Raw genomic sequence first — 14064 nt, forward strand, 5'->3', positions numbered from 1 at the left:
AATAAAGTGTCAGCCATTCATTCTATCGCAGCAGTATCATAAGAATTTAAACCCTGAGCAATCGACCCAGGCCTGCGCACCATACCAAAGACAGCCACAGCCCACGTCACCGTCGGTTCATCATGCATATTGACACCAATGAAATTGAAGCCTCCCTCCCATACGACGTGTCCTCGCAATGCTGAATAATTTCAGTAGCCATAGCTCGTGCGTCTTTGAAGGAGAAGTAGCTGCGCTTGTTGTTTTCCGTCGACATAATTGAGATATTGCATTCACTACCGGGAGAGTAGATGTCGTATGGTGGTGGATGTGGCTGGAATGGCTTGTTGATCTCGCCGGTTATAAAGACCTGTCTTCTACCGAAGTCGGGGAAGGTTCTGATCTCGTTGAGGGAAGGGCGACAAGTGTCGACGGAGAAGGGGAGGCTTTCGCTGTGGACTGGGAAGCATTCTATTGGGAAGTTGTTCTGTAGGGTGGTGTTTGTGGTGTTGTATTGGCTTAGAGAAAGGCTTGTCGAGGCATCGTCCATTAAAGTCGGATTAATTGGATTGCTGGCGGTCTTGATAGAAAGGCTGAGGATACATATCATGAAAGTCGCTAACGGCTCGTTACCTTGAGTAACGTGGCTGCCCACGTCGTAGACTTACCTCGAGGCCACCTACTCCACATTGTTCGGAGCGGAGACGAGTCGAGAGATGAGTGAAATCATGTAGCCCGCTCCAACTTGGCTTCGGCAGAGGCAATTGATGACGTGCGCGTACATGTGTCTCAGTCGCTAAGCGTGCCTCTCGCGAGACATTCTGGGCGTAACCTGGGACTAAACATAGACCAGAGAAGATCAGGCTTAAATCACTTGCCTCCAAGACTAGAAACGACTGAAATTGAGTCTTAGCAAGGCATTTCCGCCCATGGAAGGAAGCAGATATGAATTAGGGGTAATTGTCACGGAACAATGATTTCCCGCAGCGGAGCGCACCAGGCCGATATCTCCGGATTGTCTTGGCAGTAAGCCGGCCTTCGTAAATCAGCGCAACCTCCTCTCATTCCATCTAAAGAGACGCGGACTTGACGTTTCCATCATCACGACTGTCACTGAATCACTTCCACCTCCGCATTGGATTACATGGCTCTAGAGCGGCTGCCCCCAGAATTGTACGAGAATGTCGCGCAACATTTCTCACCGGACACGATCGATAGCATCGTTGCTACCTCAAGGACACTTCGGGCTTTGTCACAACGCATACTTCCCCAGCACCAGGAATTTAAAAGGCTTCATACTCACCATATATGTAACGGCGGGGCATTATCGTCATCGATAAAGCTTCTCCCTAAAATCGTGCATCAACCTCGGATTGCCGCCTATATTCAGAGATTAGAGCTGATTATCATTGGCTCTCACTGTCGAAATGATGACATGCACATACGAAATACGCCAGGATCAGCTCTCTCGAGGTTGCAGTGGTCCGCCAACGTTGATGAACGACCATGCTCGATTGAATGGTTGCTCTCAGAGCTAGAAAATCTCAAATATTTGAAATACCTGTCAACTGATACCCAGTGTAAGCCTCTCTGGCAGCACTGTGGATTACCATACGATCGCACAACTACTTCGGTACTCACGAAGCCTATCTTACAACGGCTCCAACACATTGATATGATACAATCCTGGCCCTGTGTCACCTACGTGCAAATGCAAAATATTGTAGAGCTCGCATTCTTGCCCGCCTTGAGAACGCTTCATGTCTACAAATTTACTTCTTCTCTGGAACTTCCAGACAGTTTTATAGGGAGAGAAGGCTCTGCTGTAACTCGGCTTAGTCTCCAAGATTGCGTCTTCTTTTTGGAGGGTATGAGACAGATGCTGGGCGTTTTTTCCAGCCTCGAAAGTCTTTTCTGGAACGACCGCGGCTTGGAAAATCTGCGGGTCTTGCCAGGTCTCCCTCATCGCGTCAACGTCACCTCCCTCTGCACTATCCTGATCCAATTACATACCAAGGGAGGGCGAGTCCCACTCAGTCATCTTGTATTAGACTCAGTTTCGGACCGTTGCGGTCTACTGGAGGACTTACGTGGGCTGTCTCAATTGAAATATCTTGAGCTCAACCAACCAGCTCTGTGTTCTCTCCGCACGGGTCACATGACCGCTCTTCCTGGATCTGTAGAAGAGCTTCATGTGCGGTATACTCACTCAAGCAACTCACACGAGTTGTGGTCCGAGATCGTAGTTTTCAAAAACCATATTCACCATTTTGCATATCAAAAGCTGTCAACATTGCCGAAATTAAGGATGATTTTTGTAATTGCTGTGGTCACGAGTACCGAGACCGAGATGGCACAACATGTCCAAGCATATTCTGATCTAGCACTTCAAGTCAACGGATTAGGCGTAGAATTCAAAGTCTGCCTGGAAAAAGGTGGGCAGAAGATTGGCGTGGAGAACTTGAGACCTGATCGTACTCATGCACAACGAGGAGGGTCAGTCTGAACATCGCGTGCCACCACAGAGCGCGATGCGCCTACAGTGAGAAGGGAGGTAAGTGTCAATGTTCGATGAGCTTCTATCATTCTACCTGCGAGGTCATATAAAACAAACACATATCATACCGGAGACCCTCAAACTTAGCAGTCATACTGGAAAACTCACACTAATGACATCTAGCTCCAGAGCATTGAATTTGCAACACTCCCTTTCCATCTGGAGTGAGAATTGGCTGAATACAGCACCGGTGGTGGTATATGTCTGGGCTGTGGGAAAGCCGAGCTGTTGCTGTACACCGCGCGTATTCCAAAGTCGAACGAACTCGGAGCCGGGGCTGAGAAAAAGCTTGTCCATATATGTTTGCTTAGTGTACGCTTCCGCTTCGAGATCGTTTTTCTCGTAGCTAAATCCCGCCTGTAAGAAGATCAGCAAGTCAAATATCATCAAGAATATTAGGGGACCGAACTTACGGTGCAGTAATCAAACAGATATCTCAAACCAAAGGCATTGAAATCATACCCAAGCGCCTGGTACTGCTTCACGTGCGTAAATTCGTGCAGCAGCAATCTTGTCGTGGCGGCAAAATTTACATCTGTATACTCAATGTCTGGTCCGTTTCTTGTGTATATTGCCTGGCCCATGGTCACACCGTCAGCATTCTCGAATCCGGGAGGAAAATTCGCATTATAGTAGACAACAATGCCATCAGGATGCGAGACAGCACCATGCAACGGCTGGATATAGAAATCTTGGTCTGGTGTTGTAGACTTTGGAGTGCTTCCTGCATTGAGCACACTGAACGCGGCAACTGCAGCAAGATACCCTGGCAATGCTGAGGCAGCGAAGAGACCGCAGCCTGCATCAACGGCAGGCTGCTTGACAGCATCGCCAATATCGTTGACAACGCCTTGGATCCAATTGCCAATATCGTCAAAGAGGTTCCGGCGTACAAGAGGTATGGGCGTGCCTGGCGCCGGCGCGAAATGATCGGCGATGGAGGCTGTCACGACTTGCGATATCAGCGGCACGCCTTGAGAGACCAGATCAGGAATGGTGGCTTCGTTGATGCTGAGTTGCTTCAATAAATACGGCAGAGACTGTTGTAGTGCATCTAGGTTGGCCTCGGCGTAGGGTTTAACTTGGGCTGTTGCTGTGGCATTTGGGAGTAAAAGATTTGTATTGCGAAGAAAGCCACCGGAAGGATCATTGACTGCTGCAGAGAAGTTTCCTGGAAGTGCTACGCTGTTGAGGTTGAGAGTGTGCGTTTCTGTGCTATCTCGTGGGTGCAATGCATCGAATACAGAGCCAGACCCTCCAGGTAAAGGATTGGAAAGAGCAGAGTGAGCGAAAAGGTGGGACAGGATAACTGTAAGAACGGTGCAGAGAGAAATAGGCATGATTGAGGCGTTGATGGATTCAGGTAAATTCCTTATCCCTGGAAGCACGTTCTGTTCACAGAGACGCTCCTGCTATATATTCCGATGGCCAAGAGCACCGTACACCATTTCTCGAAGAGAGCCTATCGCAGCGCGTCGACGAGGGTCATACGCCTGACGCCATGACCTTTACGCTCTCCTCGAGACAAGCCAGCCACCATCAACAGCATCGACCTGTCAATTCATCAACATAGTGAAGGCGTTCTCTTAAATGTTGGTATTCAATCGATCAGGTGATGTTTGCATTGGCGCGTATCGGATGTTGGTCTCAGTCTTGCGACCCTCAGAGAACGGCGTTTGGTGGCGCATTCCCCAAAGCCTGAGAGGCGGGCACCGCAGCCTATGTGAAATAAGTGAGACCTACAATGGTCGGCTTCGCTTGCGCAGCTTCATCGCAGCGATCAAGAAAAGTTAAATAAATGTGCAGGCAAGCCAGAGGTACACTGACCACCAGGCCACTACATCGACCCGCGCCAGGCTTACAATCGTCGAGCACCAACATCATCTTGGTCTGCATTACGAACTCTCAATCGACGCCCAAGCTTGCGTTTGCAGACTTCATTGTTCGAGATAAAATTTAAGCCTTGGTGGTAAATGTACTGTCTTCAACAATCCACGTCTTGAGATCAATGAGATCTGGATGGATCTGCTTTAAAGCACCGATATCAACGCCATATCCCTCCTCCCCAAACCAATCAACCATAAGACGAACCTCAGCAACAAACTGCTTGAGTGCCTTCCCAAATATCTGAAAAGTGGGTGTTAAGGCGGTCCCGGTTGTCTCTTTGAAAACCTCGCCAATTTGGTCAATAGTAAGGTCATCACCAGCAAGACCAATCGCCTTGCCATTAAATTTCTCCGGCTCCTCGAAAGCTTTGGCGCCCACAATACCTATATCCCGTACCGCGATCCACTGCAAAGTCTTCCCAGGGGCGAAAGTAGCCTGAAGCGCAGCAAGAAAGACTCGTGCTTGGAACCCCGGCGCAAGGTTGTCCATGAAAGCCACAGGCCGTAATATCGTATAACCCATCCCCGAACTCTCCGCCTTCTCACGCAAATGCAGCTCGATTTCGTGCTTCGTCTGAAAATGCGGGATGTTTGTTGGATTGGTCCAGCTCTTCTCATCACCACCTCGGTCGACGCTCGCATAGACGAAATGCTTGACACCACGGGATACGCTTTCGTCTACGAGTCCTTTGCCTTGCTCGGCCTCGTTGGGGATGCCCATGCCCTGAGCGGGTTGGACGGAGAAAACGCCCCAGATAGGTCTTTGCGCGATCTTCGTGGCGGTGTCGAAGACTTCAGCGACGTTGTTAAGGCTGCCCTGCACGAGTTTGATACATGGTGAGGAGCTTGCGAGCTTTTGAGCTGTCGCGGAAGATGTTGATCGGGTTAGTGCGAGGATCATGGGTGGATTTTGGTGGTTCAGGAGAGCGCGGACGAGGGCACCGCCCTGGTGACCGGTTGCACCTGTGACTAGGATTGGCTGCGTCATGGCGACTGAGATGTCAAATGATAGATTTGATTCATTGAAAGCATTATACTTATAAAAGTGATAATTCTAGGAATTGCTAAGGGTGACGACAACCTCACGTCATAATGTTGAGTTCGGGTCCGATTACGAGTACGGTTTCGCGCGACTCTTTTCAACAGCACTCGGGTTTTGCGGGCTTGTTTTACGGGCTCTGCGGATCCCCTTCAAGATATTGTTCTTATCGAATCAAGGCATGCACCTTGGAATATTCTTCTTTCCCTTCTCGCCAATGTTAAAACGAGGTATCTCCTCACATGACACAAACCCTCTTCGAACTTCTTGAGCAATCGTGAATTTTTATTGCGCGGTACGCAACTCGTTCACCATATCATTCAAGCACAAGAATTTATTATGCAAGCAAGGTTGGACGAGGGTCAGCCAGTCTGAACATTGCCGCGCTAAACCAATTTTCTAGGAGTTCCGCAGCTATCGGGCAGCCTAAAAGCTAGCTTATAAGGCGTGCTTTAGGCGGCACCTCCTCAAAGTCAGCCTTAAAACTCCATTGCAGAAATTTAGCGCGAATTGTACAACGGGGCTTGGCGTAGTTTACACGCGTCAGTTGTTTCGTCGCTCTCAACTTCCTTCATCAAACGCATCCCCAATGGCATCAATCGACGTATACTTCAAATACATATTCCACACCTCCCCTCCCCTCAAATACATGCACCCATTCCCCCGCCGCCTCTGCCGCGACCCACAACCCCTCCTCTCCACCTCCCGCGCCTACGCCAACGAAGTGTACACCGCAATCCACGACATAGGTCTCGAGCATACCTCTGAATGCGACGCCAAAAGCGAAAAGAAATGCACTAGTTGTGGGAAGAGCCGCACCCGGGTCGAACAGATACCTATAACCCGAACGATGGACGGCCCACAGCCTGCCATCGCGTCCATGGTCACGCCATTGTGCGCGTCGCAGGAGTGTCTGAAGGAAGCTACATTTGAGGTGTACAGTCAGTTTGATAGCTTTGGTTCGTTGGGGCAGCCGCAAGGGGAAATGAAGGAGCAAGTGGCGCTGGATTGGCGGTGTGAGGGCTGCAGGACTTGGGGAGGTGTGAAGAAGTGTACAAGGTGTCGGCGGGTTGGTTATTGTGGGAGGGAGTGCCAGAGGAATGATTGGAAGAAACATAAGACGCTTTGTCGCGAGGAGGATGCTGTGGGGTGATGGTATGGTGATGCAGAGGACTTGCAGTGGTGTCGAGGGGCAGTAAGATTTGCTTGACGTATTCAGGGCGTGTGCAGACCCTGAGACTCCGCACAGTCAAGTCTTGGAATATATCGCTAGCGATCAGATTTTACGCTGCCGACAAGGAGAAACACTCGCGAACAGCTATCGTGTTGAGCGGCTGCCCCTCTCGACCACAGCCGCTATTATGGGAAGTCAATGGCTGTCACATCACCAGTCCGAGAGACGTTACCCCGCCCAAGGAGATTATTACATCAGGCTCCAGAGGAGTCATGATGTTTGCGGGAAGGTGAATCCATCAAATCGAATAGTTCAAGCCGTGCCGCTTAACAATCGAGGCTCCTAGATTCATCATGCCGCCAGTGCAGCAAACGAAACACTTAGCCCCCATTTTGGTGGATCGCATCGTTCCCCGCAGGTACACGATGCGAAGATGTATGTTTACGTTCCGTTTCGGGCCGTTCAGGTTTCATAAAGCGAACACTGGCCGTACCCGCGTTGAACTACTAGTGTACAACTACGTCAGGTCCGCTTCGTTGTGGTGGGCTGCCGCATCATTATCACAGGTCCTGGCTTGGTATAGATGCGGAGAAGGGAAGGAGGGGCTGAGATTTAAGGACGCTTGCTTGAGTGGATGCAATGTTGGATATGCGGGTCCAGCGGGAGCCATCGAGTCAGATGCCCGGATATAGTTTGTGACCTTCAGAGCAGGACGATTGATGTACCCTTCCGACAGGCTTGCTCCAAAAACCAGGCTTTCAATCTACTGATAATACGCTCGCGAAGGGAGATATTCACATTGACTGTATTCTCTATTTGTGAAGGGGTCAGCAATTGCGGTCAACAGTCTAAAGTTCCTCGCCACCAAAGAGCGCATATCACTTGCAAATATGTAAAGAACGGCCCGCCTTGCCGTCTAGTCCTGTCTCACGTCAATCTATCTGATCAAGGGTAGATACAAAAGTGGGGGCGTTATATGTACGATTAGATCTATGGAGAGGGTGCGTTAACCATATTTGGCAAGATACAAGTCTCAAAAAGGATAAGATCAATAACGCTGGAGCCATGCACATCAAGTGAGATCTTCCGTTGACGTCAGAGTGCACTCCGGGTTGTCACCAAAGGGCATAAAAGAACAGACGTCGCTGTCTTTGGCTCATATTTACCTGGCAAGCATTCATCATCATCAGAACTGATCATCGCCTGCTACGGTTCATATGTCTTTCAACATGAAGTCAATGATACTTGCAGTTTTCGCCATATACAATGCCCTCCCATCTGACGGACTTGCCATCAAACCTCTCCCTCTGTCATCACGAGCCCCAAAATGGTCCACCATAGCCGAGACGTAAGCAAGCCTCCCTATCATGGAGACTATCTCTGACTCGCATCATTCCAGCACACCGATACGCCTCGGCAACGACGCAGAAGCCAACTCAACAACCCACAAGCTCATCAAGCGCCAACCCCTCCCCCAACGCCGCATCGACACCTGTCCCCGCGACGCGCCACCCGGCACACCCGCCGAATGGCAATACTTCTACCAATCCAAATGCATCGACGCAACCCGCTACACGATCGAATGCGGCCGCGTCGATGAAGATGCTATTGGGGGCACCTGGCAAACTTTCATCTACGAATGCGGGCCGAATGAATTCTGCATGAATGGCGGCAGTGATCAGACCGGCAAGGGGGTTTGGGGGTGGACTGTTGCGCTCTGCGTTGGGCATGACGAGATCATCGAATTAGCGCATGAGGCGGTCGATGCGGCTGATGAGCGGACGATGAATTTGAATCCGGCGGCGGGGGCGGTGAATGCGCCGGCGTTGGCGAGGCAGGAGGTTTTGCTGACAAGCCAGGCGGGGTCGCTGTATGTGGCGGATCAGATTAGCCTGCAGGCTCAGAATGCGGCTGGGCAGCCTTTGGGTCCGGCGAAGAGTTGTCAGTCTTGTGGGAGGATGGATTATAATCCGTGGCCGCAGGGGACTGATAAGTTTGTTGGGCATGTGAAGGTTGCGAATGCGAATGATGAGCCTTGGGCTAAGGCTGTTTCATTTCATCATGAGTTGTGAGGGAGTGACTCTATGGTATTCTGTGATTTACCAAGGAATTATATTGTTGCTACAAGTACTCGAGGAACATGAATGCATCTCGTATATATTCCTTTTCACGTGAAGCTACAGGGAATTGTGTCAATAGTGGGGCGCCGGATGTGGCTTCGTGGCTGTTTGTGCCCCACTCATCACCGACCAATCCGGTGCTGCAGCTAGCCTGCCATCGTGTCGACCTTCGCTCACCTCACCGCCCTTCTCCCCTCCCCTCCCCTTCCTTCTTCCACAGTCACCGTCATCTCATCATATACACCATCTCACCGGCAGCAAACCTACAACGCAAACATCGATGCCTTCCCAAAACCCCTCGCAGTCGTCCAGCAGCGGAGGCGACAAAGGCTATAGCACCACAGGCAGTGGCACAAACGACCAAGTTCGCCATTCCCCCCCTCCTCCCTCCCCCCTCCCCACTCGCCCGCTAACATTCGCAGGGTAACCACTAGTGTAGCCGCGACTACTCCTCTTCTTCCGGAGGCAGTGGGTACCATTACAGCAATGGTGATGGTGCGTGCCCCCCTCCCCCGCCAGCACCTTTTCTTGGTTGAAAAAATCTCGCGCTAAATGAATGTCTTTGCAGGGTCTTACTACTACTCCAATTCCGACGGGTCTACTTACTATAATTCTGGACGCGGGTATGCTGAGTATCAGAAGGGCAGCGGGAGCGGGGGGAAGAAGTAGTCGATCCGTGGCAGCCTGTGCTGGATGGGGGAATGGAATCTGCTGGCTAGCCGGGTAACATAGATGCGAAAGCAGAGTGGAAGTAGTGGTTGATCACACTCATTACATAGCAGTGCAGTCATGCCAAGCAGGGATAAATGAAGTATTGACTCCGCGGAGCCTACAACACACACACACATTGGCGCCATGACTTCACATCTCGACTACTCGTACCTACTCCCCTCCAACCACAAATGTGAAAAGTACATCTACTGATCTCTAGGAGGCCGACCCTTTATCTGGGGGTATAACCTCCCACTATTATGGCACTGGGTCTGAACAGCTATAGTTAACCGCCCTAGTCGTGGCACCGATGGTGTGCGGTATAGTTGTACCCCATTCCTATAAACTTCTTTGTACGACCTACGCCAATACCTCCGTATTCTTCACCCCTGCCAAAACCCCCGCCTAGCTCCCTATTACTCTGCTGCCGTTGCCGTTCCTGGTGCTGGTGTTGTTAGTGGTACTGCTGCTGCTGGTGTTAGTGGTGTTATTGCTGCTGTGGCTGTGGTTGTAGCTGTTGCTGCCGTTGCCGTTGCTGGTGCTGCTGCAGCTGGTGGCGTAGGGCCGCCCCCTGCCTATATTGCTGCTGCTGCTGCTCCTGCTGCTGCTGCAGCCAGAACCGGTGCATCATTCCCTGATGGCGTGGCGCTGCAGTCTCCCGAAAGCTCGTCGAAAAGGAAGCTGTGACCTTGACGAAGCTGAGATATGGCGACTAGACTAGAAGGCGAGAGTAGCATGGACTGAGACGAAGGAGTAGAGATTATCGCTCAACGAATAAGTTTCGACTATTGCAGCTGCCTCTTTGGGGCCAGCCATATGCTATGGTCAGTCCGTAGAAGCTCCGTAATTGGTGGCAATGGCGTTTCGCAGATCTTGCATGTCTTAAATTTGACGAGCCTGCATTTGTACTGAGACGAGAGTGGCTCGGAAAAGGCTCAAATTGCTTTCGTCCCCAATAGGGCTTGCTGATCCGGCCTGAGTGGCGGCGGTGGTCCATAACAGCGTACATTTGTGTACGGCTGCTGGTCTGTAAAGGGCCAGGCCTTGACCCACTCTGCTCTCTCCGAGCTACTATTTGTCTCCCGTTTCAAGAAGTTCTCCAGCGCCATTTCCACATTTCTTTTCATTCCTTCGTATTCATTATGGTGAACGCGCCCGTCCCAGGGTGTGTATGCCTTAATTCTCTGCACGATATCGCTCATGAGCTCGACTCCACTGGTTCATTGTGCTTCATGATCTTTTTGAATGGCCTTTTCCTGTGCTGAGAAGTTGAGTGGCCAAGGCACGGTCGGTTGGCCATTGGCCGTCGTTCCAACGACCTTTGTCCATTTGTCTTCAAGAGCCATAAGTAATCCGGTAATGATAGGCTCACCATCGGTGAATATTGAGCCAGCTAGTCCACTGATCAGAACTCCCAGAGTGTCTTGGTGATCTAAAGCTCGGGCTGCATCTTGGTTTTCACGGCGAGTTTCGACCTCCCACAGTTTGTAGAGTGATTGTTTAGAGAGTAGATCTTTGGCTTTCTTCTGTTCGTCGAGACTCAATTCGTCGAAGTTTTCAGGAAGTTCACCACGTGTAAATCATTCAGGGATTGGGCCGTCAAAATCGACAACCGCTGGGCGATGAACTTGAAGGAACATGGGTCTCAGATTGACGGCTTGCCAGTCAATGATGCTCACGATTTCAGTTGGCTTTTGCGGGTCGACAAAGATGTTACGTCTATGAAGGTCCCCATGCCACATTAGCGGGGCACTCATTGCTTGCTCCTTAGGTAAAATACACCTCGCTACTTTCAAGTAGTTGAAAAGTGCCGACAGTTTAGTGGCCGCCGTGGGTTGATATTGTGTCGGCCCATAAAAGAGACCTTGTGATTTGGGAAATTCTCGCAGTTTCATGATGCTCTCGATTTCTCGGTGCGCCGAAGCGACAAAGTAATCTTCGGCAGAATACCCTTGCAGATTATTAGCAACAGGTACTATAGGGTGGAAGTTCATACAAGGTCCTCGATCCAAAAGTATTTCACCACGTCCATGATCGAAAAACGATCGACTGTTCGAAGGCCCGACGGCGAATTCAGAGTTCTGTGTCTCGCCATCTTCATTCGTGTATTCGAGTCTAGCATCAGTAACGTTTGGAATATCTTGAGGGTAATACAAGCTTCCGTAAGCTTTGAATCTGGTTGAGGCGAACTTTTTCTCGAATGCGACGACCTGCTTTAACACTTCCCACCTCTGTTGTCCTGACATACCTTCCCACACATTTTCTAGTTCGATCCCAGGGGCTTTCTCCATTATGATGTACTCAGCTTTGACTGGATTCTCATCCCGCCGAGAGCTCCACGCATATACTTTTGGAGCAGGTATGTTGAGCATATTTCGAACCTAAGAACCTTCATCAGCCTCGACTTCGACGAGACATGGGACTCCGCATACGAAGTCCATCGTGGCAACTTCACTAGCTGTGCAGTAATGATGCCTTCCAGAATTTGGATTGGGAATCTTGGCGATTACTTCGTTCCCATTATCCATCGTTAAAAGGAAAGCTTTGTTGTAAAGCCCTTCGCCGACCTTGATCATGTTGACACATGAAGAGGCTCCGGCCGCTTCGACGGCAATTCTCTTCAACTCTGTCAAATCAAAGTGAACATAGCGTTTTGAAAGTTGTGCTTGCTCATCCCAGAGCCATCGTCCTGACGTATATCGATAAAAGGACTTGGCATCGTCGTCTTCCAACTATTAGGCTACAACTTCGGCTCAAGGGTGATATTCACTTGACCTTACTTTGGAAAGATATCTCACTAAGACCCTTTATATCTAGAGCGGAGGATAAATCTCGTCCAGCGCTGCTCATTCTTAACGAACCTACTGATACCGGCCCTGCATACTGGTGAGAGGGCGCTCGTGAAGCAAACCCAACATTTCCCTGGAATTTTAACAGACTAGAGGCGTGGAAGCGGGCAACGAATGTCATTCTCGTTATGGGTTCAGGGTGAGAACCAAGCGCGGCGCAATCAGAGACTCATCAAAATTATCTCCGAGACGCTAACCTATCTCGGTTAATTCTGTTATTCGAGAAAGTCTTAGCAAAATCTTGTCTCCTGGCGGTGATTTTTAGAAATCGAGTACGGGAGTCCAAAGATTTGTTGTGCCATTCCTCGCTTCCATACGTGGTGTTGCGGATGAGGCGGTGGCTTGCTGAGGCTACACGAAAGTGGCACAATCTCGAATTCGCAACCACAAATTAAGAGCCTCTTCAGATCATCATTTCGATTCGTTGTCGTTCGAAGCCCCTTAATCTTCACATTCAAATTATGTTAACGCCGGCGTTTGGCCTTTGCGGTTTTCACGGAGGCCTCGGGGAAATCTTTAATGTAAGGAATTCCACATAGTATCAGCCACGGCTATAAGTGTGCGAAGGCTTCGGCTTGTTGGATGGAGCTGCCAAGAATGGATTCTGGCTTGTTGAGTGGATACTTGTGGCCCTACAAATAAGTATGGAGCTGAATTGCCCACTTTCTTCCCTCCACAACACCCAGAAATTCTCAACTTGAATCTTGAAAGCGGCTAAGCATCATGTTGTCAGAATTGTTGCTATATCTTGTGTTCTTTCCCACAGCCCTTGCCTCGACCATCACTACCACAGTCGGTAGAACAACTACTTCGTCCGTAGACTGCTCCACCAGGTATGGTCGTAGAATGCTCGGAAGAAATACCGCCACAACAACATGTACGGAGATCGTCATCGCAAAATCTGTCTCCACGCCAGTGACAACAGTCACGCCAACGACTCAAGACAAAATTGTGACTGTGTCGAGAAACCAGACCACCACGGGTACCCTCACTGGCACTACTGTCACAGTCTCTAATGTCACCACTCAGACGAAGACCAAGACTAAGACCGAAAGCGGAAAGCCAGTCACAACGACTATAACAAGAACGGCGAACACTACCACAGGGACTGAGACGTTCTTTGCACCTGCTCCCACAGGGTTCATCCCAATTTATGAATCCTCAGGCGACACCACGTACAACGGAGCCCCAGTAAACAGAAAGGCAGTATTGGGAGGTCTGTATGAGAACAACGCTATGCTTAACCTGTTTTCCGGGAAGGTCAGCCCATGGGGCAAGAGGTCGGCCTTAGATGGTCCAAACAGAAGACGAGGAATGTTGGACCTGCACCCTGAGAGCGTCATGTGTAGGTCCCACAATACTATGGACCGTATTGAACTTGCTAACAACACCTAGGCGTCAAGAATGTGACAATTAGAGAAACACAACTCTTGATTGAAGTTCGCCCAAGGTCCACGGTCACAGCAGCAACGCCCATTCACACCGCTCATCGAACTCGGAATGCCACTGTGACAGCGACTTCAACTCTCCCGCCCAACACAGCGACTCGAAATTCCAACACCACGACCACGACTACAACAACAACGACAATCACAGACACCGTGACGTCATACACAACCACGACACCGACTTCCAACACGACCACAACCAGCTACCTCGCCTGCGCAACCAACAATCTCCTGGGCCCACAAATCAACGACGCAGCGCACTCCTACATCTACAGTCTAACCGCCACTGGAGAAGACGCCG

The 14064-nt window shown here is 50.2% G+C and overlaps 5 protein-coding genes across 5 annotated transcripts; 1 reads left to right on the top strand and 4 right to left on the bottom strand.

Annotated features, from left to right (window-relative positions):
• Positions 1 to 1630: 1630 nt before the first annotated feature.
• Positions 1631 to 3876, bottom strand: KY384_006744 (uncharacterized protein; the record flags this gene model as incomplete). The annotated part of the gene is made up of 3 exons (XM_044815237.1): positions 1631 to 1975; positions 2645 to 2893; positions 2950 to 3876. The coding sequence occupies 3 exons, from the start codon at positions 3874 to 3876 to the stop codon at positions 1631 to 1633; spliced, it is 1521 nt and encodes a 506-aa protein (XP_044667111.1).
• A 616-nt stretch (positions 3877 to 4492) lies between these two features.
• On the bottom strand, positions 4493 to 5410 carry KY384_006745 (uncharacterized protein; the record flags this gene model as incomplete). The annotated part of the gene is made up of 1 exon (XM_044815238.1): positions 4493 to 5410. One exon carries the CDS (start codon positions 5408 to 5410, stop codon positions 4493 to 4495), a length of 918 nt encoding a protein of 305 aa, XP_044667112.1.
• Positions 5411 to 8002: 2592 nt separating this feature from the next.
• KY384_006746 (uncharacterized protein) lies at positions 8003 to 8707 on the top strand (the record flags this gene model as incomplete). The annotated part of the gene is made up of 1 exon (XM_044815239.1): positions 8003 to 8707. The coding sequence occupies one exon, from the start codon at positions 8003 to 8005 to the stop codon at positions 8705 to 8707; it is 705 nt and encodes a 234-aa protein (XP_044667113.1).
• A 1246-nt stretch (positions 8708 to 9953) lies between these two features.
• Positions 9954 to 10575, bottom strand: KY384_006747 (uncharacterized protein; the record flags this gene model as incomplete). The annotated part of the gene is made up of 2 exons (XM_044815240.1): positions 9954 to 10178; positions 10474 to 10575. 2 exons carry the CDS (start codon positions 10573 to 10575, stop codon positions 9954 to 9956), a joined length of 327 nt encoding a protein of 108 aa, XP_044667114.1.
• Positions 10576 to 10686: 111 nt separating this feature from the next.
• Positions 10687 to 12316, bottom strand: KY384_006748 (uncharacterized protein; the record flags this gene model as incomplete). Its single annotated transcript, XM_044815241.1, has 4 exons — positions 10687 to 11005; positions 11105 to 11847; positions 11977 to 12191; positions 12247 to 12316. 4 exons carry the CDS (start codon positions 12314 to 12316, stop codon positions 10687 to 10689), a joined length of 1347 nt encoding a protein of 448 aa, XP_044667115.1.
• Positions 12317 to 14064: the final 1748 nt, after the last annotated feature.

The sequence above is a fragment of the Bacidia gigantensis genome (assembly GCF_019456465.1).
Source record: "Bacidia gigantensis strain McMullin 20006 chromosome Unknown contig_255, whole genome shotgun sequence".
NCBI classification, from domain to species: domain Eukaryota; kingdom Fungi; phylum Ascomycota; class Lecanoromycetes; order Lecanorales; family Ramalinaceae; genus Bacidia; species Bacidia gigantensis.